The sequence below is a fragment of the Vollenhovia emeryi genome, unplaced genomic scaffold (assembly GCF_000949405.1).
Source record: "Vollenhovia emeryi isolate VEMERY1.0 unplaced genomic scaffold, V.emery_V1.0 DF939216.1, whole genome shotgun sequence".
NCBI classification, from domain to species: Eukaryota; Metazoa; Arthropoda; class Insecta; order Hymenoptera; family Formicidae; genus Vollenhovia; species Vollenhovia emeryi.
Genome location: NW_011967150.1, coordinates 77,685 through 100,362, shown reverse-complemented (window position 1 = coordinate 100,362; position 22,678 = coordinate 77,685). Strand labels below are relative to the sequence as shown.

Below are 22,678 nucleotides of genomic sequence, written 5' to 3'. Positions count from 1 at the left end.
TGGTTATACTGTGATTAGACGTTCAGCCGCAACGGACGAGCTCTTGAGTAATATGGCGCTGCCTCTCCAGGGCTGCTTTCGCGAGAAAATCAAAATGATCCAGATTAAAGCCCGCTGCAGACGATGCTATTTTTCCTGCTGGATTGCTTGCAATTTAGTAAATTACTAGGAATCCTGAATGCTGAGTGGTGCAACGATAATAATTTACTAAATCGCAAGCAATCCAGCAGGAAAAATAGCATCGTCTGCAGCGGGCTTTAATAGCGTTTTCGACTGACTGGAACTGACATGGGTTTTAGTGCTCCCGGAGCGATTAACCCGAAGATACTAGGAACATATGTTCGACTGAAAATGAGTTATGAACCTGGGTTCTAGTTGCAATATTCTTTTCAATTTTATGATAAAATCGAAATGTTTATTGGTAAACTTACGCGTTATTATCGTCAAAGAATGCTTTGTTCCACAATAAACACGCACGTATAACCTGATTGTAACCTAACGTAGCTTCTTAACACTGATGGATCAATTCACAATGGTATGGGTCGAACATGGGTTGCATTTCGGTTATTTGTCTAATAACCAAAAACAATACTCGTGACGTCATTAATCGCTTCCGGAGCGATTAATCCTGATCCAGTCGAAAACGCTATTAAATGACCTCGTGCTGTGATTGGTCAAATTTGAAATTTTATTCAATAAAATTCCAGATTTGACCAATCATAGCACAGGATCATTTTCATTTTCTCGCGAAAGCAGCCCCGAGCTAACCAATGGTCGTGAAATGTCTTCTGTGAAATGCCCAGCATTGACCCCGGAGGGCGACGAGCGCGTCGCGGCGCCGGCACACAGGGTACCGGAACCAACCCCCCCGGCGTTTTCCCCTCGAAGGGGGAACCGACGAGGGCGACGAGCTCGGTACGACAGATCGCGAAATCCAAGCGGCCAAGCTCCGCGACATCTCCCTTCCACCCCCTCCGCCCCCTCGTCGACCCTTTTTCTCCTCCCCCCCCCCCTCACCGTTTGTTTACGCATGCGATCGCGTCGTGTCGCGTGCGTGCGTATCGCGCCCCGTCGTGTCCCGTGTGCAGCTGTGCCGCGTCGCCCTGTGCCGTGTAATACCGTGCCGTATCGCGTCGTAACGTACCGCGGCACCGGCATGCCCAGCAAGAAGAAAAAATACAACGCTCGTTTCCCAGCGGTAAGCGAGACCCCCTCGCCCGGGTTCCGCGCGCGGTCGACGACGCGGAAGGGACGAGGGTAGGAGCGAGGGAACCGCCGGGTGCGCCCGGAGCCCGTTCGTCGTCGACCCGCGTCCGCGACGCCGGTCGTCGGCCGCCGCCGCCGCCGCGACGGGGAAGCCGCGCGCGGCCGCCGACCTGACGTACCTCGCGCCCAACATAACCTCAAACCCCGCATGTCTGTTGCCAGGGTCGTATCAAGAAGATCATGCAGACGGACGAGGAGGTCGGGAAGGTCGCCCAGGCGGTGCCGATCATAATCTATATCCTTTTTCTACGTCTGTCTTTCTCTCTCTCACTCGGTACACGAAGAATATGTCACCCCTGCTTGATGCGCCTCAGCCCTCCGTCGCGCCTAATGTGCTCTTAAGCCTTGTGTCCATGATCCAAGAACCGTGTCTAAGTTCTAGTCCCGAGAAATGTGTAGCCAATCAACGTGCAGCTTTTATGGAATAGCCGCAAGTCGATTGGCCACACGTTTCTCGAAACTAGAACTTGGACCAAGTTCTAGCATCGTGGACGAAGGCCCTTAAGCCCTGTGTCCACAATCCAAGAACTGTGTCCAAGTTCTAGTTCCAAGAAATGCGTGGCCAATCAACGTGCAGCTTTTATGGAATAGCTGCAGGTTGATTGGCTACACGTTTCTCGAAACTAGAACTTGGACCAAGTCCTAGCATCGTGGACACAGGCCTTTAGCGAGAGGGAACCGCTGACCAAAATCTTGCACACCAGTGCCCACTAAAGCCCAATGTCCATGATGCTTGAACTTGGTCCAAGTTCTAGCATCGTGGACATTGGGCTTAATGCCCAGTGGGCATTACTTTATCTCGTCTTATTTTATCTGATTTATCTTGTTTTATCTTATTTGATCTTATTTTGTCTTATTATATCTTTATAACGCCCCAGTAAGGCCTAGTAATGCCCAGCAATACCGCAAATCTGTACGCCACAATGCCCTTGGCGGTTTTCCCCTCGGTTCTTCGCGTCTAGATACATTGGCCCGCATTCTGAACCCTCTTTCATGGATAAAAGCGTCTGTAAAAGTGGCTAATAAGCCTTCTGACTGATGGAAGCTGTCGCGTCAAATGTTTCCAAGTATTCTCCTTTCAAAAAAGATGAGAAACACTCGGAAGCACTTGTAGCGGCGGCTTGACCGCAATCGCAGTCGATAAATACGTTTACAAGATTTGCGCAAGTGGATAAATTGTACATTATACGCTGTACAGTCGTACGTTGTCGGCAGAAGTTTTAATAATTTTAAGCGTTTCGATTTGTTCACACAAAAAATGTTTCCAGGTGCTGAGAGCATATTGTAGATTAGGCTGTTTTACCACCTACAAACGGTCGCAAGACATTGGTGTGTCTCACAGATACACCAGTCTTCCTATTATCTTTCCTTGGTTTCAGAAATGATTTTTCTCTTGTTCACACTTGACTGATAAACCAGGCACTAAAGTACACACACAAAAAAACAAAGGACAAATTGAATTAAGGGATTAGGCTACCCTAAACGGGTCAAAATCATTTTTGTTCATTTTTTTAGAAATATAACAAAATTAACGAAAATGACACTGATTTTCACCCGTTTAGGGTGGCCTAACCCCTCAAGGGGGTTTCTGTATCTTGCAATGTATAATTCTGTATCTTACCATGTAGTGAAAAATGTTAAGGGTGAGCAACTTTGTCTTTAAAGGGATGGTTAGGAAGAAACGAAGCTACACGCTTTTAGCATTTTCACTGTAGCGTAAGATACAGAATTGACCTCAAGATAGACAAAGAAAACTCAAGTGTTAAGCGACGCATTGTAGTCTGATTTATCGCGATGAGGACGAACGGTTGTGTGCTCACCAGAATTTGATTATTCCTTAAAAAAGGCTACCTAGGACCCTGGAACTGTTTGTGCACTCCCTGCTGACCAAGACCATGCAGATCACGAGTGCTAAAAACGCCAAGACTCTAAGTCCGTCTCATATGTAAGTAAATGCAGCGTTATTCGGGTCTGTCCAAGTTTAGTTCATGTTCACGATGTAAACTTTCACACGCGACAACTGACTGTCCGCGTAGTTATTGTTTCTGATCTCTCGGTGAGAGAGTGCGAGAGAGGAGCGTTTTAATTCATGAATACTTGGACAGTGAAACAAAAGGGTCTTTCCATGCACAGTGGCTGCTACAGCTTATACATTTGCAGGAAACAGTGCATCCTGTCGGAGAGCCGATTCGACTTCCTGAAGGACCTAGTGAAGTCCTTGCCAGACGTGTCGGGACCCGATGACGAGGTACCTATGTCACCGGAGACCCCTGCTCCGTTGCAGATCAGCGCGCCAAACGCAGCCATTGCGTGCTCGACAGCGATGCAGCATCCTGATCCATTAGAGTAGGTCACTCTAGGTGAGAGAGATTTACCGAGAAGAGCCCCGCGAGTAATCACGATTTGTATTTCCCCCAGGTATCAAAAGCATCTAGGGCTGCCTGTCAGCGCGGAGATGAGCGTGAACCATAGGGCCACGAGAGACAACGGGTCGAGCAATTTGAATCCCGCTAACCAGAGGGCCGCGACGACGGTGGACGGGCACTCGCAGGTACCGGAGTTCCACACGTCCATACCCACGGCCTTCGAAATTAATCGACCAAATTTTTATACGGAACTTAACCCGAGTGCGAGCGACCAGCCGACATCGAACTTCGCTCACACCGCCAACATCGACGAGGATTACGACACATAGTAATCCCCCACGCGAAATCTAGGACGTTAAAAACTTGTCTTATCGAACATGTGACGCACGGATTAAGTGAAGTTACAGTAGAGAAAGAGAGATAACGCGCGTACACGCATCAGAAGCATATTTCGTTTGCTCACATCACTTGTAATATTTAATACTTTCCAATGGAGACTCCCTCGTTTGCTCGCATCTGTTTTTTTTTTGTACAAAATGTTTCACAGCTGCGTTAAATAATCGAGGTTATTTATCATTTTATTTTTTTAAATCTATTTTAAGCAGTTTATTTAAATCAAAGGACAAAATTCTGTCGCAAATAAGTGATCTGTATTCATTCATTTTACACATGTACGTTGACATAGTATAATAAAATTACGTAAAATATTACAGATCATTGCGTCAGGCTTGTCAAATTTAGTTTTTCTATAAATTAAAGTAACATTTGTTTATAGGTTGTATGTGTGTGTGCGTGTGTGTGTGTGTGTGTGCGTATGTGTGCGTGTGTGTGTATAAATATGTATGTATAATACATTCTATATATATTTTTTACCATTATATTATTTCCTATTGATTTGTACTTCAGATATCTGTATTTGCTCTCTTTATCTTTATTTCCAGGATAATTAGATAATAAGCAAGAGAGAAGGAAAGCTGGAACACGTATGTCTCGATAACTTTGTCAAATCGTCGGAATTATTAGGGTACTGTGACAGAATACTCGTACAAAGTGGAACATGAGTTAAACTTAAAATTTTGCTGTAACTGTTTTATCAACTTTCTTGAGATTGCTTTCGATGTGAAAGAATCGATTTTTCTTTGCAATAAATTTTTTACAGTTTGTTTCTAATCGATGCTTATTCAGGAATATTATTAACTGAATGTCAACTTAATTATGTATACTATTGCGATTTTAACTTCAGATTGGGTTTCAAGAGCCGAGACTTATCGGCGCGCAGTTTGCTACGTTGGAAAAAAGATGTACACGCGATATTTGGCACTGAAATCCAGCCCAACCGTGTAAGGTTTCTATTACTTTGTCTATACAAGGTATTCGAAAAGAATGGGACCCCCTATATTATCTCCAGAAGTACGCGCTTTCACGGAAAAATGACCCGAATAAAAGTTGTAGTCGTGAAGTACAATCTTTTGGCGACCTTGAAATTGTCCTTTAATGGCCTGAAAAGATCCTTTAAATTCGAGTATCTCCGATATCTTCTAAAGACCCGAGAGAAAGAAAAAAGCGTGTCTTACAAAAAAAATCCTTAAAAGAGCGTTTCTACGGGAGTCTGTCGGGAGACACGTATTCCAACTGTGACTCGCGATCCCCTTATCTGATCGTTTTGGAAGCACGAGTAGATAAATACAGACTCGCGTGCAATCCGAAATTAAATAACTTTATCGTAATACTCGCAAAAGACTTTAATTTAAACGATACGTCAGAACTCATTGCCAGAAGCTGGACTTATGATGTATGTGCAAACGTGTTGTGTAATCGTAGCTAACTGTGAAATCGTCACTGATGAATTGCCGTTAACGCAAACACAATGTGTCGTCGATCATCATAAAGCATATTCAGACGAAGAAACGTAGCAAGAAGACCAGATTGCGACTATTAATCCTGTAATCGCGTATCTCGACGTTGATACGCCGTTTCGACGTGAGATATTCTTCATTGATACACTCCCCGATGTAGCGTTATCGTTTTTTGACATTCTTTTTTACAATTTTGTAGCTTCAGCTTGATTAAAACGAGATGAGCTGCGGAGGATTATTAAGATTGTCGAAGAATCGTCCTTGACAATGATCGAAACGATATTTCCTGTGCTTAACGTAACGACGTAGTACTACATAGGTGTTTAGATGCGTGCACAACTTCGATTACAAAACCGTCGATTCTGTCGAACGCGAAGATCGAGTGATTATGTAAGACAGATTGACTACACTTATAGTGATATTTCATTTTCGATTACATTATTTCTCGAGCGTCTCTACTTTCTTCTTTCAGTCCATCCAAAATTGGAAATTTAGTTTGCGCTACTCTAACAGGTTTTACTGCAATAAAGTAATAATTAACCTGTGACTTAATCAAGACCTTGGGCTTTGTACATAGCTAATACAAAACAAGTTTGGGCTCCAATTATGTTATTTATAGTGGTTCCGTTTAGCATTGCAAATCTGAGGTGTCGAAGTGTTCTCTTCCCGGTGAGAATAATTCGTCGAAACAATCGAATCGACATTGACAAGTTCGACATCAATTTGACGGTGGCGATGTCGATTCAACATCGTTTCGACATCGATGATCGACCGATAAGTCATCTCTCGCTGGGTTGTGTCGCATTAAAGTAAGCAAGAAAGGAGATTGAAATGGAAAGAGAGAAAGAGCACTCCGACACCTCAGATTTGCAATGCCGAACGCAGCTAGTGTCGCGAGTATCTCGAGAAAAATTCAATGGCCGATCATTTTGTATACCTTATCTATTTTATTGCATATATCGTTCATGTACAATAACAATATGACTCAAAATTGCCACTTTTGAGTCGTTAGTAAAAGATTATCAATATACTGAATGAAGAGCCGTATAGCTAGGTATACTTTTATTACATTAAAATGAAATTTTAACGATTCCCAGATAGCGCACATAGTTTTACGAATATTCTTCTGGGGTGCAAATATTCTTAATTTCAGAATATTCCAATCGAATTTTCTAGAAATATATATTGATTATTACAATTAGATATCGTATATTCATAACAAAGAAGAACGCGTTTAGAATATTGTGTCGAGAATGTCTTTAGAATATTTGTTCAGAATAATTTTGTAATATTCATCGAGTTTATGTACTGCACATTGTTTATTGTGTAATACACTTTATCTTATGCAAAAGACAGTGAAACCTGTGATCATACCACATATGTATAATCCACGCGCTATACCCAGCGAGAAATGGCTCGTCGATCGATATTGAAACGATGTCGGATCAACATCGACACCATCAAACTGATGTCGAATAGACATCGATTGACAAAACATTTCTCCCTGGGATATTCGATAGATTATTCTATTCACATTCGAAAAAGATTTATAGTATAGTAGTGCCAGTCGAATGTTCCACGAACATAAGATAAATATGTAAAAATGACCTATGAAATATTCCAAATGTTCTTGAAGAATAGTTTTAAAAATGTTCATAGGAGTGTCTTGTGCTATCTGGGTTCAAGCTCCCTTTCCGGAAAACTTAGTTTTTTCTTTCAGTTACGTCGTGGCGGTAAATAAACGATACATTTTATTTAATTTCACAAAATGTGCAAATACGTAACGTGCATTCTTGCAGGATTTCCGGCAAGATTCTCCACGCTTGATTTCGTACACGTGGAACGCGGAAAAATTCCTGACATAACTAATCGTTTACGTTGCAGCTATCGAGTAAAAATTTTGACACTATCAACGCCGGCAGTTGACGTCACCGTGCGAGGATTTGCTCGTATCACATAAGCGAAACGTCTAAATTGAGCCTCTTAAGAAAAATCATCGCAATACGTCAACAGCCCGTAATCGCGTGCCAGGACCGCGGACACGTGCAGCCGTGTCCGTTAATAAAAACAATCCGCGGCCTCGCATACGCAAGCATACAAAACGGATAACGAGCGGCGAGGTTGAAATTTACAGAAACGATCTCGGAGTCGCGCGTGGAAGTAGGTCTGTTTCCGAAGTAATTCAATAATCGTCTCCTCGGAAGGGGTGAATCGACACAAGTTAATACATCTACGTTCGAGAATCCTGTGACTCTTTAAAGAGCCGCTCGCGTCTCCTCGTCGCATTGTTACGCCACACTTCTGACTTCTTAAACATATTACCCTGTCCGTGACATTATTGAATTTTTCTTCTCTCGGCAGAGAAAAAAATTCATGAATTATTTCTCGGTTACATAAAAGATTTTTTCAATCGATCAGTTATATAACAGCTTTGTTAAAGTTCACGGGTAAACGTGTGTTCGCCCGTTTAAATCTACGGGTTCCAACGGGAAGCTGTGCATAAAGCAAACGGTGTACTTGTAGTACGAGGTGCAACTTGCTCCGCAAAAGTAGCCGTCCATCGTGAAGATATGATTACGCATTGGTGTTTCGTCTCACTGCTGTGTTATGGATTTGTCGTTGAAACAAACAGTTTGTTTCGTACGTGGGGATTGTTTCCCCCGAGTAGCGATCCCAATCTACTGGTTGTAAGTGAAGTGCAATCTACCCAAGGAGCGCCAATGCGCGTATAATGTGTTTTAAATGTGCGTATTTGTCCCGCGTTAAACGTGCATTTAATGGGAGCATCCAGAAGCACGACCGTTCACTGGGCGCACCGTGAGCTCTTGTATCCGATTGATGTATATTTTTTAATCTAAAAGAATATGCCAATCGGATACAAATGATCGGTGTAAACTATTATAGGCTATTGTATACTGTGGCAGTGCATTCCAAAAAAGCTACCATTGACCTCCCAGATAGCATTCGTGTCTAATTTTTCATGCATAGGCGTGCATAAATAAAAAGAGAACTATATAAAATTACAATATATATCTCAAATATGTCCGAACATGTTAAATTCGCGCATTTTGGACACACAATATTGTTTCAAAGCCAATGCAATAAAACGCAACTTTTTCTACCGAGCTGTTTAATCGTTAGAAGCATTCAATAGCCAAAATAAGGCGTTATTCCAAGAGTATTGGGGGAAAGATTGCTTAACAATAATTATATATTATTGGCCAGAGTTGGTCATTTTTATTAATATAACATGTATTTAAGTAGAAAAAAAACACAAAGTTGTACGATTTAAAAAGGTCTTATAAGTATTTGCTGGTCTTATCAGTTGACCTTTGATGGCGCCGCTTAAGTTAAGTTTTTTTTAAGCGCCCAAGGCACGCCCATGTGCATGTAACGTGTTTTTTAATGCACGTTTTATTGCATTGGCTTCAAAACAACATTAATTGTGTATTCAAAATGCAAATATAACAGGTTTGAGCATATTTGAGATATATATAATTTTCTATATTTATACATGCTTATGCATGAAAAATTATGCATACGAGGTCCCCCAGCGAAAATACTAACGTCGAATTAATGTCGATGCCCTGCCAGAAATAATTCTACAAAGAAATTAAATATATAACTGCCAGAATCGAAGAAATTCTACGTAAATTTAAAGTGTTATAAAAATCAACATAAAAATGCTAGAGTTGGAACATTTTTGTTAATTTTAATAACATTCTACAAATAAGCAGATGTTTTAATTCTTTCTAAATCGATAAGTGGCTTTTAATTATCAATGTTACTTTAGCAAATTGTCTACTTTTAGGAGGACAGTGTAAGACAGAGCGGCTACCCCTTTGAACTTCACCACGTAACGACCAAGGACGGATACGTATTGGCTGTCCATCGGATACCTAATCGTTCTAATAAGACCACCGAGAACCATCGAGTGGTGTTGATCATGCACGGATTGTTGGGATGCTCAATGGATTGGCTGATAACGGGTCGGAATCGATCAATCGGTATCGGATCAGTTTTACGCTCGAGTCTCTTTTAGCGTACAGATTTTGATATTAAGAAAATTACTTTTAATTTGCCGTCAGCTTATCTTCTGGCTGACGACGGTTACGATGTATGGCTCGGTAACTCCCGCGGGACCACCAACTCGAAGAACCACACGACCCTTTCCATAGAAAGCGCTCAATTCTGGGACTTTAGGTACCCGCGATACCTCGAAACGTCGAGGTTCTCACATTTCTGCGTTAACATTCGCGTTCAGGATTTCCTTCACTCACCGTAGGATTAATTAGATCGTATGATACTTCTCAATCGCGTTCAAATCGAATGTTAACGATAATTGATAAATGATTATCTATCGAATATCATTTGACGTCAATTAATTATAATTTTACAATAACGTCTATTACATATTGTAGGTAATTATTAATCAACCGCAATTCTCTTGTGAATACTCCATTTAGCTGGCACGAGATGGGTATGTACGACTTGTCCGCTATGATAGACTACATATTGGATCAAACCGGCCAACAGCAGCTGTTCTACATAGGCTTCTCTCAAGGAACAACGCAATTTTGGGTCCTTATGTCCCTGAGGCCGGAATACAACCAGAAAATCAAGCTCATGTCCGCTTTAGCCCCCGTGGCTTACACCGGACACATCGGAGGTGTGCTAAGACCTCTAAGTTTCATCGCCAACACCCTTAAGGTAGAAATAGCTGTATCTCGTTAAAAACTCCCGAACTTTGGACCTGAACAAAAAAAAATGTAAATGACTGACGGAAGTTAGTATCTTGTGCATAAATGGAGTATAGCCACATTGCTTTTTCTCTACGAATGGAACTGCACGGAGAATTTTCTTTTAAAATTTACCCTGAAATTTATGTAATCGTGGGACGCGGCATCTTGAAGAACTTTAGGAGAGATTTTTAAGATTTATCTAACATAATACATTACTAGTCAAATGTATGGTAAAATTTTCATAAAGTTACATCAAGAATCATTTGACGCCAGCAGATAAATAACCATGATTAAGCAGTTGATCGTCCACGGCTGGCTATGTGTTTCATAAAGTTGTTCAAAATGCCACATTGTCCCACGATTACATGATTTTAAGAGACAAATCTCTCCGTGTGCAATTACATCGTTATTTACGTAAAATAAAATGTATTCAATGTATAAACTGGAACTTTTCGTTGAGAAAAATGTGCAACCAAGTACTCTTATTGTACATTCTAATTAAAAGACATATTTCGCGAGGCTTCTCGTACTGATTATCCGCTTGATTCGGCAGGGATTTTACAAGTTCACCGGATACTTCGAGCTGCTAGCGAATACGGAACTGGAGAAACTCGTAACATTCGCGCTCTGCCGGGAAGGCATCCTCACTCAGCCCTTCTGCGAACTGATCGTGCACATGGTCGGAGGTTTCAGCACCGGCGAGACGGATTACGTAAGCTATCGTCACAAAAGCCGAATAAATCGGCCGTCCGAGTGTACAAACCCGACTCGCTTACGTGAGGTAACGTTACATACTTTCAGGCGCACTTGGCAGATTATCTGCAGTTCGCACCGGCGGGATGCTCGTACAAGCAATTGGTTCATTACTCAATGGGCATTCAAAATCCAGGTACCGGATTTTTCTTTCGGGTCCGACTTTTAATCGCGAGCTCGTACACGGAAAACATTTTCTCTTAAACTCTGAAAATCATGTCAGTGTGGGACAACATGACATTTTGAACGAGATATGAGAGTTTATAAGAGTTTCTGAAATTTTACCATACATTTTACTAATAAAAAAAACCCTCATAAAGTTTTCGAAATGCCCTGTTGTCTCACGATCACATGATTTTCAGGAGAAATTTTAAGAGAAGATTTTCTCCGTGTACACTGAGAAAAATGCTTTGATTGTATCAACAAGACATATGTATATGATAGAATGTATTTTTATTAAACTAAACAGAATTTCTAGTTATCACGATAGGGCTCGATATTTCATAACCAGAAGTTTGATAGACTTCACTGTACATCTAGCGAATCCTGAAGGAATTCTGATTCGCCCATGTTCTAACAGACGACTGACGGAATCTACCAGATTTCTAATTAATGCAACCAGATTTATTTTTCAATGTAGAATCGAAGGATTCTCCCAACTACCCGGCAAACAATTACGTAACATTATTTTCTACTCAATAATTATGTATTGTTGAGTGGGAAATTGTAACATTGACGTTGTGCAACTGTTGCACGGCGTCTGCTGGGTGTGCGTTCATTCACAACCGAGTCGGTTCTCTTGCAGGACACTTTCGACCTTACGACTACGGCCTGCTGAAGAACCTCAGGCTTTACAGGCGAATGTTGCCGCCGGACTATCCCCTGAAAAAGATTACGGCCCCGGTGATCTTGTACAACGGCTTGAACGATGTCCTGGCGCATCCAAATGTAATTAGACCTTCGCTAATTTATCGTTGAGTAACGCGTGGAGGAAGGAAGTCTATCGTCTTTTCAACCTTCGTGTAAAACGCCATGTTTTATTGTAACGTTTACTTTAGGACGTCGAGATGTTGAACGGAATATTGCCGAATATCTTGGAGAAATTCACGGTGACGCTGAAGCGGTTGAATCACTTCGATTTCGTGTACGGTGTGCACATACGAGAACTCGTCTACGATCATCTGATCGAGAAAATGAACTCCATACCGTGAAGGTAAAGCGCGGACTCTCGAGTGCATCATCTACAGCAAACGGTTCGGCTTAACCATGATTTGTGTACTCCAGATATCGCTTCGATCGAACACCCGAGAGCTCTCGCGGGCCCCACGCGCATAGGATTGCTTCGGGGAAGATACGAACCACTTGGACTAATTTCGCATCAACTTTATTTCACGTTCGTCACTCTCGTAATCGTATAAATTTTGATTACGTGTATCTTGTGTTCTTTGTTTCTTTAGAAAAGAAAAAGAAGACTTTTGTACATTGTAGCAAGTAATGTTTGTCTATAACACATAGCTATAAGTATTACTATTTATTATCATGTAGTGTTAAGTTTTTTATACACTATTTAGGAGAAAAGATTAAACGTGATGCGTATTCGAAAACTGTAACTGTACCAATGCTGTGTATGTTGACGAACTGAATAGTGAAACGTCGAAGCCGAGCGGAAGCCAGTGGAAGATGCTGAAACAAAATAACATTTCTACGACTCGTGTCGAAATCCTGGCATTCAATCTACAAGATTATCGATCGGTTACTTCGTCGAGTAACGCTCATAGTAAAGTTCACGCGAAACATTCCTCTTTCTTATCAAAGTTTAATCTGCCGTTCCACTCGTGTACAAATCAACGTTATTGAACGTTTATCAAATGTATGTAACGCTTATTTATACGTGTATATGTATAATCAATGTTAGACAACAGTACGATAATTTTGATATATTTTTATAAATAAAAAAAATAAGAATATTATTGTCGCCAGTAATTGATTAACAACAGGAAGAAAAATTATTTGACAACTTTCAACTTAAAATTTGGAATAATTTGTTAGATTAAACCACTCGGCCAGTTTAAAGTCGTCAAATAATTTTTCTTCCCGTTGATAAAAAGAAATGTTAGCATACACGATTTTGCTTGGAGCAATTTTATAGAGAAAGATATTACCGCAAAGTAATTTCTATCCAAATTTTTATTTGTATCAATACGCTGAATAACGTATGTTGCAGCGATATTTTCTCTCTTTTCTTTTTGTTATGCAAAACTGCCCTAAAAATGAAACAAAGTGTGCGAAAATTTATTATTTACCCCCGGAAATAAAAATTCGCGTCTGAATTCTATCGACAATCTTTATTTATTAATACAAAAGTAGTTTTCACTATATATGTATAAAGATATACGTGTTTCCAACAAATTGCAAGCGTCTTACAATTCTACGAAGGAACGAATGATGATTCAGGGCCAGTTTCACAAACGTCGGTTAACTGCTAACCAAAGGTTAACTGATTCCCCGTCTCTTCTTGGACAGTAAGATAGCAAAAGATAGGGAGTCGATTAAACTCTGGTTAACAGTTAACCGACGTTTGTGAAATTAGCCCTTAGGCCTGGTTTCACCAACATTGTTTAACTTTAAGCTTAGTTTAATTCATTCTTTGTCTCTTTCCAACTGTTAATCTAAAAAGAGATAGACGTGAATTAAACTAAGATCAAAGTTAAGCGACGTCTGGTGAAACCGGGCCTTAGGGCCAGTTTCACAAACGTCGGTTAACTGTTAACCAGATTTTAGTTAACTCCCTATCTTTTTTCATCTTATTATTTAAGAAGAGACAGAGTATCAATTAACCTTCGGTTAGCAGTTAACCGACGTTTGTGAAACTCGCCCTTAGTAATTACATTTTGTGAACGGCATATGTTTTTGTTAAATGTCTCGATAAAAGAACAAGCGTTTAAATTATCCTGGTTTTTTTTACTTATTTTATCGCGTTTTTCTTATATTGTAAATTCTCTTGGCCAGTAATTTATTTCCTCGACGACAGTGAGATAATAATTGCAAAGTGTGTCATTTGTATATGCATCATTTTATACGAATTACAATTACGCATAAAAAAAACGCGTACTTTTACGAATAAGGTCGAAAATTAAACGAATAAGATCAATTTTATTAAAAAGTAGCAGAATAGAGGGACGTATTAGATTCAAGTAGATAATTAGATGGATTATATAGAGTAGATTGTAAAAAAAATCCATATTTATACGTTAACAATGAAGTCTATTTGAAAGAAATATTCTCTGAGAGAAAGCGCTCGTTCCGAAGACACTCAATGACGGGAATGCAAAATTAGTGCTTGCTAGTCCGTTTCGACAAATCTTGAATCGCTTCAATCCACTTTTATTTCTTACAACTAAATCTAATAATAAAATTAATCTTCGTGGCATACCTACGAAACTCTACGAGTGACCGAGTAATTTTACTGCACACAAATTGCCATTACCCCCGAAGAAAGATTTGAGCAAAAGTTTCACTGACTTTTTCATTCCACAGCGACAAATTCTATCTTTCTAACTTTGATCGATAAAATTACATCGATATTATACATATATTTTATTGCAGCATGTATCAAATTATAATGAAACGAAAATATATAAATATTGGTCTATTTCGCGCGAGCATTTGCAAGAAAATAATATTCATATAACAACAAGAAGCGGATAGAAAGCAATGGCTTCTTGCCGAGTAGACTTCTGCGCCACGTTGAAGCGGCATCGTTTGTGTATAATCTTCGTTAATTACTGCGCCAGATATCAAAAGATATCTACGTAAACGCTGCAATGAATCGAGAGCCGAATTCGCGACGATGTAACATAAAAAGAAAACAAGAAAGAGAGACTCTAAGATCGATTTCATGTCTATGTAACAAACGATAAACTTGTTAAAAATAATGTATCACTGCTTTCCCCGTGTTTGTCTGTTAAAGCTACGGATCAGAATGAATATACAACCTTGGGCTAGGAGCGGGTCCTGACCTCAATTCCTGTATCGCTGTGACGACTTCTTACCATCGCGATGGCTCGACTTGGATCGTGACTTTCTGCTTCGGTCCCGCGACCTGGACCGACTGGTCCCCCGCCGCTGGCTCCTCGCGGAAACGTAGGATCTCGAGCGTCTGCGGTCCCTCGAGCGACTGCGCGACCTCGTGCGCGACCTCTCGCGCTTGGCGGTCCGCGACGACTTGCTGCGCGACCGGCTGCCCCGCCGCCTCTCTCTGGAATGCGAGCGAGATTTCCATCTGCGGGAGCGCGAGGACCACTTTCTATCGGCGGACGTCGACCTGGAGCGTCGGTAGCTGCGCGAACGCGACCTCGCGCGCTTCCGGTCACGCGACCGCGAGCGCCGCTTCCTGCTCGATCTGTGGTCGCTGGAGGAGCGCGAGGACCGCGAGCGATAATCCTTGCGCGACTTGGCCGACCTTGAGCGCGAGCGTCGCTTGTGGTGGCCGCCGCCACGCTCGGACGACCTGCTGGATCGTCTACCGCTCCGCGACTTGCTCCTGGATTCGCTCTTGGACTTTCGTCGCCGGCTGTAACGCTGCTCGCGCTGCTGCTGCTGTTGCTGTTGTTGCTGCTGCTGTTGCTCGCGTTGCTGCGACTGCCGCTTGCCCGCGCGCGTTTTCTCGCGCCTCTTGGATGCGGATTCACGGCTCGTCCCGGACAAGCTGCTCGTGGACTCACTGCTGCTCGACTCGGAGTCGGCGGACCCCGACGCAGTGCTGCCCGCCTTCGCCTGTTGGCCCCCGTCGGGCACCGACGCGTTCTGCGGCGCCGCCGCTGGACTCTGACCGCCACTCGACAAAGTTTCCGACGCTTCTCTTTGATTATCTACCGTTTCTTTTTCATCAACTAAAGTATGACGTCAGGAAGTTACACTTAGTCTCCCAGCGGCCACATACGAGTGGGTTGTCGGTCGAAACATACCTGTCTCCCGGCAGCTAGTATTACCGGTATGATTTTCCTGTTGCTTATTACTGTACTGCTCCTCGCCGCTCCGCTGCTCCTCTCTCTCCTCCTCCTCGGCGAGCTGCGCCTCGATTTCCTCCTCTGTCTTGCGGAACGCCTGCTGCCGCCGTCTCAGCGTCTCCTGCGAAATCGGTTCATGGAGTAGAAACGAAATCACCTCGGAGAGGCTGATCGCATCGCGAGGGGAATTCAAGACAGTTCTACGAGGATTTCTTCACCTTCGACTCGTAGACTATGTTTACACGGCACCCCTAATCGGGTTTAATAACATCCGTAGTTAAGGGGCTGGCCAATCACAGTCATTCCATTCTTCTGAAGAATAGTCGTGATTGGTCAGTTTTATAACTGCAGATGTTATTAAACCCGATTAAGGGTGACGCGTAAACGTAGCCGTAGAAAGTAACAGGATTTATTTTAGGTACAGTTAGTTACGCGTAGGTCAAACGGTATGGAAGATACGAGTACGCGCAAGATAAGATCGTGAACCAAGTCCCGTTTCTCGGTAAATTGAAGCCGATAAAATCAATCTATCCTTACTTTCAACTCCTCATCGCTGTCGTCGTTCTGTGTCTGCGCGTGCTCGCTCGGCTCCTCCTCAGACTCGCTGTTACTGTCGTTATAGATGCTCAGACCTACGGCAGACAGAGCCCGGGATTACATCCGTTCCGCTCCGAGCGCAGTGTCACGGCACTCCCTCTCTCGGAGTGACGAGGGGAACAGAAAAAAAGGAAAAAAAGAGAGAATATAAGTGCAAAAGCTCGGCTTCCGGCTAGTATTTCCGCAGCCGTTTACTTTCGCCCGAGAAACGTTTCTGAGAGCAAACGAGAGAGAGGAAGAGAGAGGGACACCTCCTCTCGGCTGTGCGGCGAGCGATCTCTAAACGAGAAAGAACGGTCGAGCTGAAACTTGTATGCGCAACACGCATGCCTCTCCTCTCTCCTCATTTCTTTTTCTCTTTTCTTTCTCTCGTTTCTCTCAACGGGCCAACTGCGTCGTTTCACGGCCGTTCCCTACGGATATCGCCGTGCGTTCATAATAAAGCGTTAGAGCGTACTCACCGAGTGACTTGTGAGTGATCTGAGGGGCCATGTTGAGGGATGCGACGGGGGTCTCTCCTGCAGGGACTTACAATACACACGCATTTAGTAACCAATCGCTAAGAGTGTGCTATCCGCACACCAGATTACGCCCCCGATAATACCGAATGGCTCTTATTAATCGGCCCATTCGCGCAAGCGGGGGCTGGGGAAGGGGGAACTGTCCCTTCGTCCCTTCGTTTCCTTTCATGTACCTTAAGAAATCTTTACAGCATTATTCCACACTTACAAGCTGAACTACAGTTACTCTAATACGGCCCTAAAGCTACGACTAGTCATCGGCATCGCGCGATTTGCATTACGCGACTTGCGAGGCTCTCACCGTCCCCGGCAGCTTCGTGAGACTAAGTCCGTAATGCTCGGAACGAAGTTGTTAGAGAGATAGACTCGTAAAAAAAAAAATTAGATCACAGTCAAGTCTGTCTTTAAGCGTACAAGGATCAAACGGCAAGATATTCCTATTACGTGAGACTGGGTGCGTTTTTCGTACTTCTCGTTAATTGTATTATTAAATATCACTGGCTAAATTAATATCTAGACGTCCTTATTAAAACAAGTCCTGATTGTAGATTATTGAAACACTGCGTTTACAGCGAGATGTATAAAAAAATACATTTAGTTTCTTTGTCGTAGAGATATATCGCGAGAGAGATCATTGCCGGGCATAAAGAATGCCGGCGCGTAAAAATGTCTCGTAATGTCTCCGGCACGTAATGCGAGACGATTACGTGATGATCGAAACGAAAGCGAAAGAGAGAAAGAGAAAAATATATATATATATATATGTGTGTGTGTGTGTGTGTGTGTGCCTTACGCTATACGCAAATCCCTGAAAACGCAAAACGCAGGATGTCCTGAAATTGCCGAATAATTAAGTCTACATATCAAGATCTCTGTTATCTCTGTTTAATGCTCTCAACTTTGTATCATACAATCGCACAGCTTCGTCGCAGCATAGCGCGGCGAGTGGGCTCGCTGAACCGGATTCTGTGCCCCGACGAGCAAAAGCACGGAAATTCAATTGGTTAGTTCTATCGTGTGTATCTGGGGTACCTTTGGCACGTGCGCGGCTCCAAACCTCCCTGCATACCGCGCCAACTTCTTCGTTCGTCACTTCCAGAAGTATTTCCGTCAACGACCTCCTCACTTTCAACATCTGCGCGACGAGAGGCACGACGCGGTCCCGCGCGGAAGCATGCAATTAATTGCAATTAATTAGATCGCGCCACACCGGAACATAATTTGAATTTAATTCTCCCTGTCGCGACGTTTCGCCGCAGCAACAGGAATTCAGGACAATTCCTTACCACATCCTGCAAAATTTCCTCCCGGGAGCGCTTCTGCACCGCTGGGACCGCGCTAGCCGCCCCGGTCGGACTCTCGTCGGGGCCTGTGTGAGACTCGGGCGAGTCGGCGTCCCTGAATCGCGACTTTCGCGGCCGGACGACGATGTCCGGGGTGCGATCGTAGCTCTTCTCCGCGGACTGCTGCCCGCGCGCGCCGCCCGCGTCGAAATCCTGCTCGGTCTCCTTCTCCGAGTCCGAATCCTGCGAGATACATACGAGCGGAGCAATACAATGAACGCAACTTGACACGGTCGCGTGCGAACTAGGTGACGCTTACAAATTTGCTCTTGCTAGGATTGAGCACCGCGCGCGCCTCGTCCTCCGCCAGCTTGCGAGCCTCCAACTCCTGCTTCCTCAGTATCTCCAGCCTCTCCCTCTCCATCGCCTTCTGCTTCTCCTTCTCCATCTTCTCCAGCCCTTCGCGGATCCACGCCGGCAACTGTCTTCGTTTCGCGGCGTCTACGAAGAATGGATTAGCAACTACGTGAAACTGAGAGCTCGCAGATTGAGATTATCGTAATTGTCAGTTGAGTCAACTACGAGCCATTATTATTATTATTACTGTCCATTGTGACCTTTACCTATAGTCGTAGTGGTGTCCTCCTCTGGTGTCTTTTCCCTATCATCTCGACATCGCACCGGATCCATCACCCTCATGTGAGGTCCTCTGCTCCCGTGCCTCATGCCCTTCATGAACGGAAGCGGCTGCGGCGATACTGCATTAGGCGGCTCGCCGGACCAATAGTTGGTAACCTGACGAGCACGCATTTAAGAAGGGTTCTTACAATCAGCGGGACGAAGGTCGCACGTGGAAAGCCCACGAGCCCCATTCCACATACAGCTTGGTTTTTACGAGAGACCGGTTGAAAGGGCGAAAGTCGCGAACGGTAAATTTCGGTGTCGACTTGAGGGAACATTGAACTTTCGCGATCGTTTACTTCTTGTTTCGATAGTCTACGTTCGTCGACCATCCAACGCAATTAACGTTTTTCATCTATTTGACTCTCTCGACCGCTGGATTTTAATTGTACTGATGTTTTACAATGTATCTGTGGAATTTTTCGACTGCCTTACGGCCCCGGTCTACGCGTGTTTCGTTTCTGGCCAGCTGGTGAGTGTAACTAGTATGTTTAAGGTGGGTTCCGTTTCACGCATGATGCGCATAACGCGTCATTTATCTTTATTTAACATCGGGTAAATAACAAGGATAAGTGACGCATTATGTGCATCATGCGTGAAACGGAACGCACTCTTAGTGACGTTCATTGTGAATATCCGTTTTTATATGAATCGAAACTGTGGATTATGATGGCTCGGTCAAAGGCTTCGCAACCTTAGTGCGCCTTCTTTTCTCTGCTTTTCGACTGTGAGGCCTGGTTTGTCATTTCCTGGTTAACCAGAAGTTAGTTGACTCTCCGTCTCTTTCTATGTTATTATCTAAGAAGAGGCAGTGAGTCGACTCATTGGGTTCTGAAAAATCTACAAGCACTCTCACCGTCTGGCCTACCTGAAATCATAAGAACTGACTTTTTAACATTTACCGCGCTGAGAATGACTCAAATTGAAGTCGAAGTGTTCACTCATCGCTTCCGCGAATTGTAATTACGATCGAACACACGCTGATTACACGCGACTCGCGACAATAAACGTGTTACACTTTCGTCATTTGTTATTTTTATGTTTATAGTATCAAGTTTAATTAATTTATCTCGCGTGTAGCCGATCAACCTGCAGCTATTCCATACAAGCTGCAAGGTGATTGGCATTTCTCGGAACTAGAACCTGGACACAGTTTTTGGATCGTGGACCCAAGGCTTTAGCCACTTTTAGAGGCGCTCTGGTCGATAAAAGAGCATTCAGAATACGAATCCTGGGAGTTAATTGAATAATTCCGGTCAGAATCAATTCCGAACGTTTCCACGACAGGTGCCTAATCTCCCTCGCTTCTCTACCTGATTGTAGGACTGCCCGGACGGCACCGAGTTGTACGAGTATAGCGACGGCGCGGGGGGAGGTGTGTTGAAGTCGGTGGTGGTCGATATCGTCGGCGCGGGCGGTATAACCGGCACGGTCGGGAGTCCCATCGGTTTGCCGTCGGGGTCCATGGTGACCCCCGGGGGTGGCACGCCGCTCCACTCCCAGTTCCCGGTGCCGGACGTTGAGGCGTTCCAGTGGCCCCACTGGCTCCACTGAGTCCAGGCCTCTGTCCCCGCGACGATGAAACACACAGTTCTCTCGTTATCTCCCGACTCGAGCGATCTGTCGCGAGTACACCATCGAAACCGTTCTCTCACCGGATCCGCTGATGGTAGGCGCGGGTGGCGCGGGTGGCACGTCGTCGTCCTTGGTGTCCATGTCCATTGGCGCCTCACCGCTGCCGTCGCTCGCCGGGCACACGGGGTTGATGTTGGGCGGCGGCGGAGCTGGCGGCACGACGGTCTCCTTCATCTTGATCCACTGCTGCGCCAGAGCCGCCCAATCCACTGTTCCCAGACAGACAAATGTTAGTTTTACGCGAGACTTCGCGCGTCGACGGCGATTTTCATCACTCGCGCCACTCTGTGCCGATGCCGCTGTACGAGAAAGTCACCTGGCGACGAGTCCAGGGTACAAAACGTCCCAGACAGCGCACATGCCTGAGACCCAGTTTCACCAAACGTCGCTTAACTTTAATCTTAGTTTAATTCGTGTTTGTCTCTTTCCGGAGTAACAGTTGGAAAGCGACGAAGAACGAATTGGGCTAAGCTCGAAGTTAAGCGACGTTGGTGAAACCGAGCTTAAGAGACGTCATAAAAACATGTCCAAAGCCTAATGTAAGTGTGCACACTAGTGCAAGCAGCCAAATTCGCTGTTAGACATGCGAGCTGTCCAGGGACTCTATCAAGATTGAACGTACATTGGATATCTCGTCGCATTTCAGCCAGACTACTCTGTCATCGTTCATGTTTACATCTCGCTTCTGCACGCACAGAGTTCAACTTGGGGGGGGGGGGGGGGAGGATCTCCGTTACAGAAAGTATCCTAACATAGCACCGGAACAGAGCCGCGCGGGTACGCTCGCTGCAGACCGGCGAGCGAAGACTAAGGATTCGCGTCGCCACCCTGGGGCGGAGGGAGGGAGGCAGGGGAAGCTACCTTGATCGTTGCTCATGTTCTGATAAGCCGAGGGATTGAGCGCCCACTGAGTCGGATAGTCCTTCCCCTCGAACATCTCCCCGCTCATCTTCATCTGCAGAGGCGCGCGGTTGTGGTGCGGGGGAGGGGTCGCAAGCTAGTCGTGCGTTAACCTATCGCGACGGGAGCCATGGTCCGACCCGGGCCCTCGGGACCTTCAGGGAGCGGAAGTGCCGCGCGAACGGGGGAGGATGACGTTCTTCGCTTACTCGTTTTCTCTCCTTCAGTCGCTCGCTCGTCTTGACTTTTTCTCTTTCTCTCTCTCTCTCTCTTTCTCTCTCCCTCTGTCGCCTCGCCGATGCTCCCCGAACCCGTGCGAATTTTCTGAAAACTCGGAATGTGCGCCTCTGCAGCGCGAGAGCGCGGCCGGTGCGCCGCTATACCGTGTGCCTGGAAAATTCACGAACGCTGTCGCCGTACGGATGCGCCTGGCCGCCGCGAGCGACATGTACCGTCCGATACGACGACGAGGCCCCGGGATCTCGGCCGACTTTACGGAACGCGATCCCGGGTACCAGGCGACATTCCGCGACGCAGCCGAGGACACGGTACCGGAGAGGGAGCGGGCATCCCTCGGTGTCGCGAGTCGTCAGCCGACGGTGCGTATCGCGACTCGCGAGTCGATCGGACTTCTTCGGAGTCGGCCCAGCCAGTGTCGCCAAAGTGACTCGAACGCGCGCGCCGTCCTTTAAGCCTCCGCTACAATGATTCTCGGTTCTGTCTACAATGGTCGTAGTCGTAAGAATAATCGACTGCGATTGGTCAATTCTTATCGAGCGACTACGACTACGACCATTGTAGACAGAACCGAGAATCATTGTAGCGGAGGCTTTAGGCTGCGTCTACATTGGATGTCGTAAGTCGTGTCGGAAGAAATTGACCAATCACAGTTCATTATTCTTCGACCGTAAGGAGAATAATGAACTGTGATTGGTCAATTTCTTCCGACACGACTTACTACATTCTATGTAGACCCAGCCTAATGAACTGTGATTGGTCAATTTCTTCCGACACGACTTACGACATCCAATGTAGACCCAGCCTAAGGCTGGTATTACATTTGTCGTAC

General features: G+C 44.6%; 2 protein-coding genes across 8 annotated transcripts; one reads left to right on the top strand and one right to left on the bottom strand.

Annotated features, from left to right (window-relative positions):
* Positions 1-1,014: 1,014 nt before the first annotated feature.
* LOC105560927 (lipase 3-like) lies at positions 1,015-12,532 on the top strand. Of its 4 annotated transcripts, XM_012010450.1 has the most exons (13): positions 1,015-1,198; positions 1,429-1,501; positions 3,118-3,211; positions 3,427-3,612; positions 3,685-3,817; positions 9,300-9,495; positions 9,577-9,691; positions 9,955-10,198; positions 10,784-10,942; positions 11,032-11,119; positions 11,789-11,931; positions 12,042-12,196; positions 12,268-12,532. In XM_012010450.1, exons 1-12 carry the CDS (start codon positions 1,031-1,033, stop codon positions 12,192-12,194), a joined length of 1,752 nt encoding a protein of 583 aa, XP_011865840.1. In that variant the 5' UTR covers positions 1,015-1,030; the 3' UTR covers positions 12,195-12,196; positions 12,268-12,532. The 4 variants fall into 4 exon arrangements, with proteins under 4 accessions (XP_011865840.1, XP_011865843.1, XP_011865842.1 ...); XM_012010453.1 differs by lacking the exons at positions 1,015-1,198; positions 1,429-1,501; positions 3,118-3,211; positions 3,427-3,612; positions 3,685-3,817 and adding exons at positions 4,468-4,656; positions 4,876-8,175 and having other exon boundaries at positions 12,268-12,351; XM_012010452.1 differs by lacking the exons at positions 1,015-1,198; positions 1,429-1,501; positions 3,118-3,211; positions 3,427-3,612; positions 3,685-3,817 and adding exons at positions 4,468-5,612; positions 5,688-8,175 and having other exon boundaries at positions 12,268-12,351.
* Positions 12,352-22,324, bottom strand: LOC105560928 (arginine/serine-rich protein PNISR). Of its 4 annotated transcripts, none has more exons than XM_012010454.1 (12): positions 21,571-22,324; positions 20,730-20,918; positions 20,388-20,638; positions 19,017-19,188; positions 18,713-18,894; positions 18,397-18,636; positions 18,143-18,245; positions 17,051-17,116; positions 16,530-16,624; positions 15,951-16,113; positions 15,036-15,875; positions 12,352-12,666 (listed from the first exon to the last, which is right to left on the bottom strand). In XM_012010454.1, exons 1-12 carry the CDS (start codon positions 21,662-21,664, stop codon positions 12,551-12,553), a joined length of 2,511 nt encoding a protein of 836 aa, XP_011865844.1. In that variant the 5' UTR covers positions 21,665-22,324; the 3' UTR covers positions 12,352-12,550. The 4 variants fall into 4 exon arrangements, with proteins under 4 accessions (XP_011865844.1, XP_011865845.1, XP_011865846.1 ...); XM_012010455.1 differs by having other exon boundaries at positions 17,051-17,107; XM_012010456.1 differs by having other exon boundaries at positions 12,588-12,666; positions 14,979-15,875.
* Positions 22,325-22,678: the final 354 nt, after the last annotated feature.

Coding starts and splice junctions, on each gene's coding strand:
- LOC105560927 (XM_012010450.1), top strand. CDS start 1,031: ATGCGATCGCGTCGTGTCGCGTGCGTGCGTATCGCGCCCCGTCGTGTC. Junction 3,818..9,299: donor CGGTGGACGGGCACTCGCAG/GTACCGGAGTTC, acceptor GTCTACTTTTAG/GAGGACAGTGTAAGACAGAG. Junction 9,692..9,954: donor GCTCAATTCTGGGACTTTAG/GTACCCGCGATA, acceptor TACTCCATTTAG/CTGGCACGAGATGGGTATGT.
- LOC105560928 (XM_012010454.1), bottom strand. CDS start 21,664: ATGAAGATGAGCGGGGAGATGTTCGAGGGGAAGGACTATCCGACTCAG. Junction 16,625..17,050: donor GATCACTCACAAGTCACTCG/GTGAGTACGCTC, acceptor TGTCTGCCGTAG/GTCTGAGCATCTATAACGAC. Junction 12,667..15,035: donor CAAGTCGAGCCATCGCGATG/GTAAGAAGTCGT, acceptor ATTTTGTTTCAG/CATCTTCCACTGGCTTCCGC.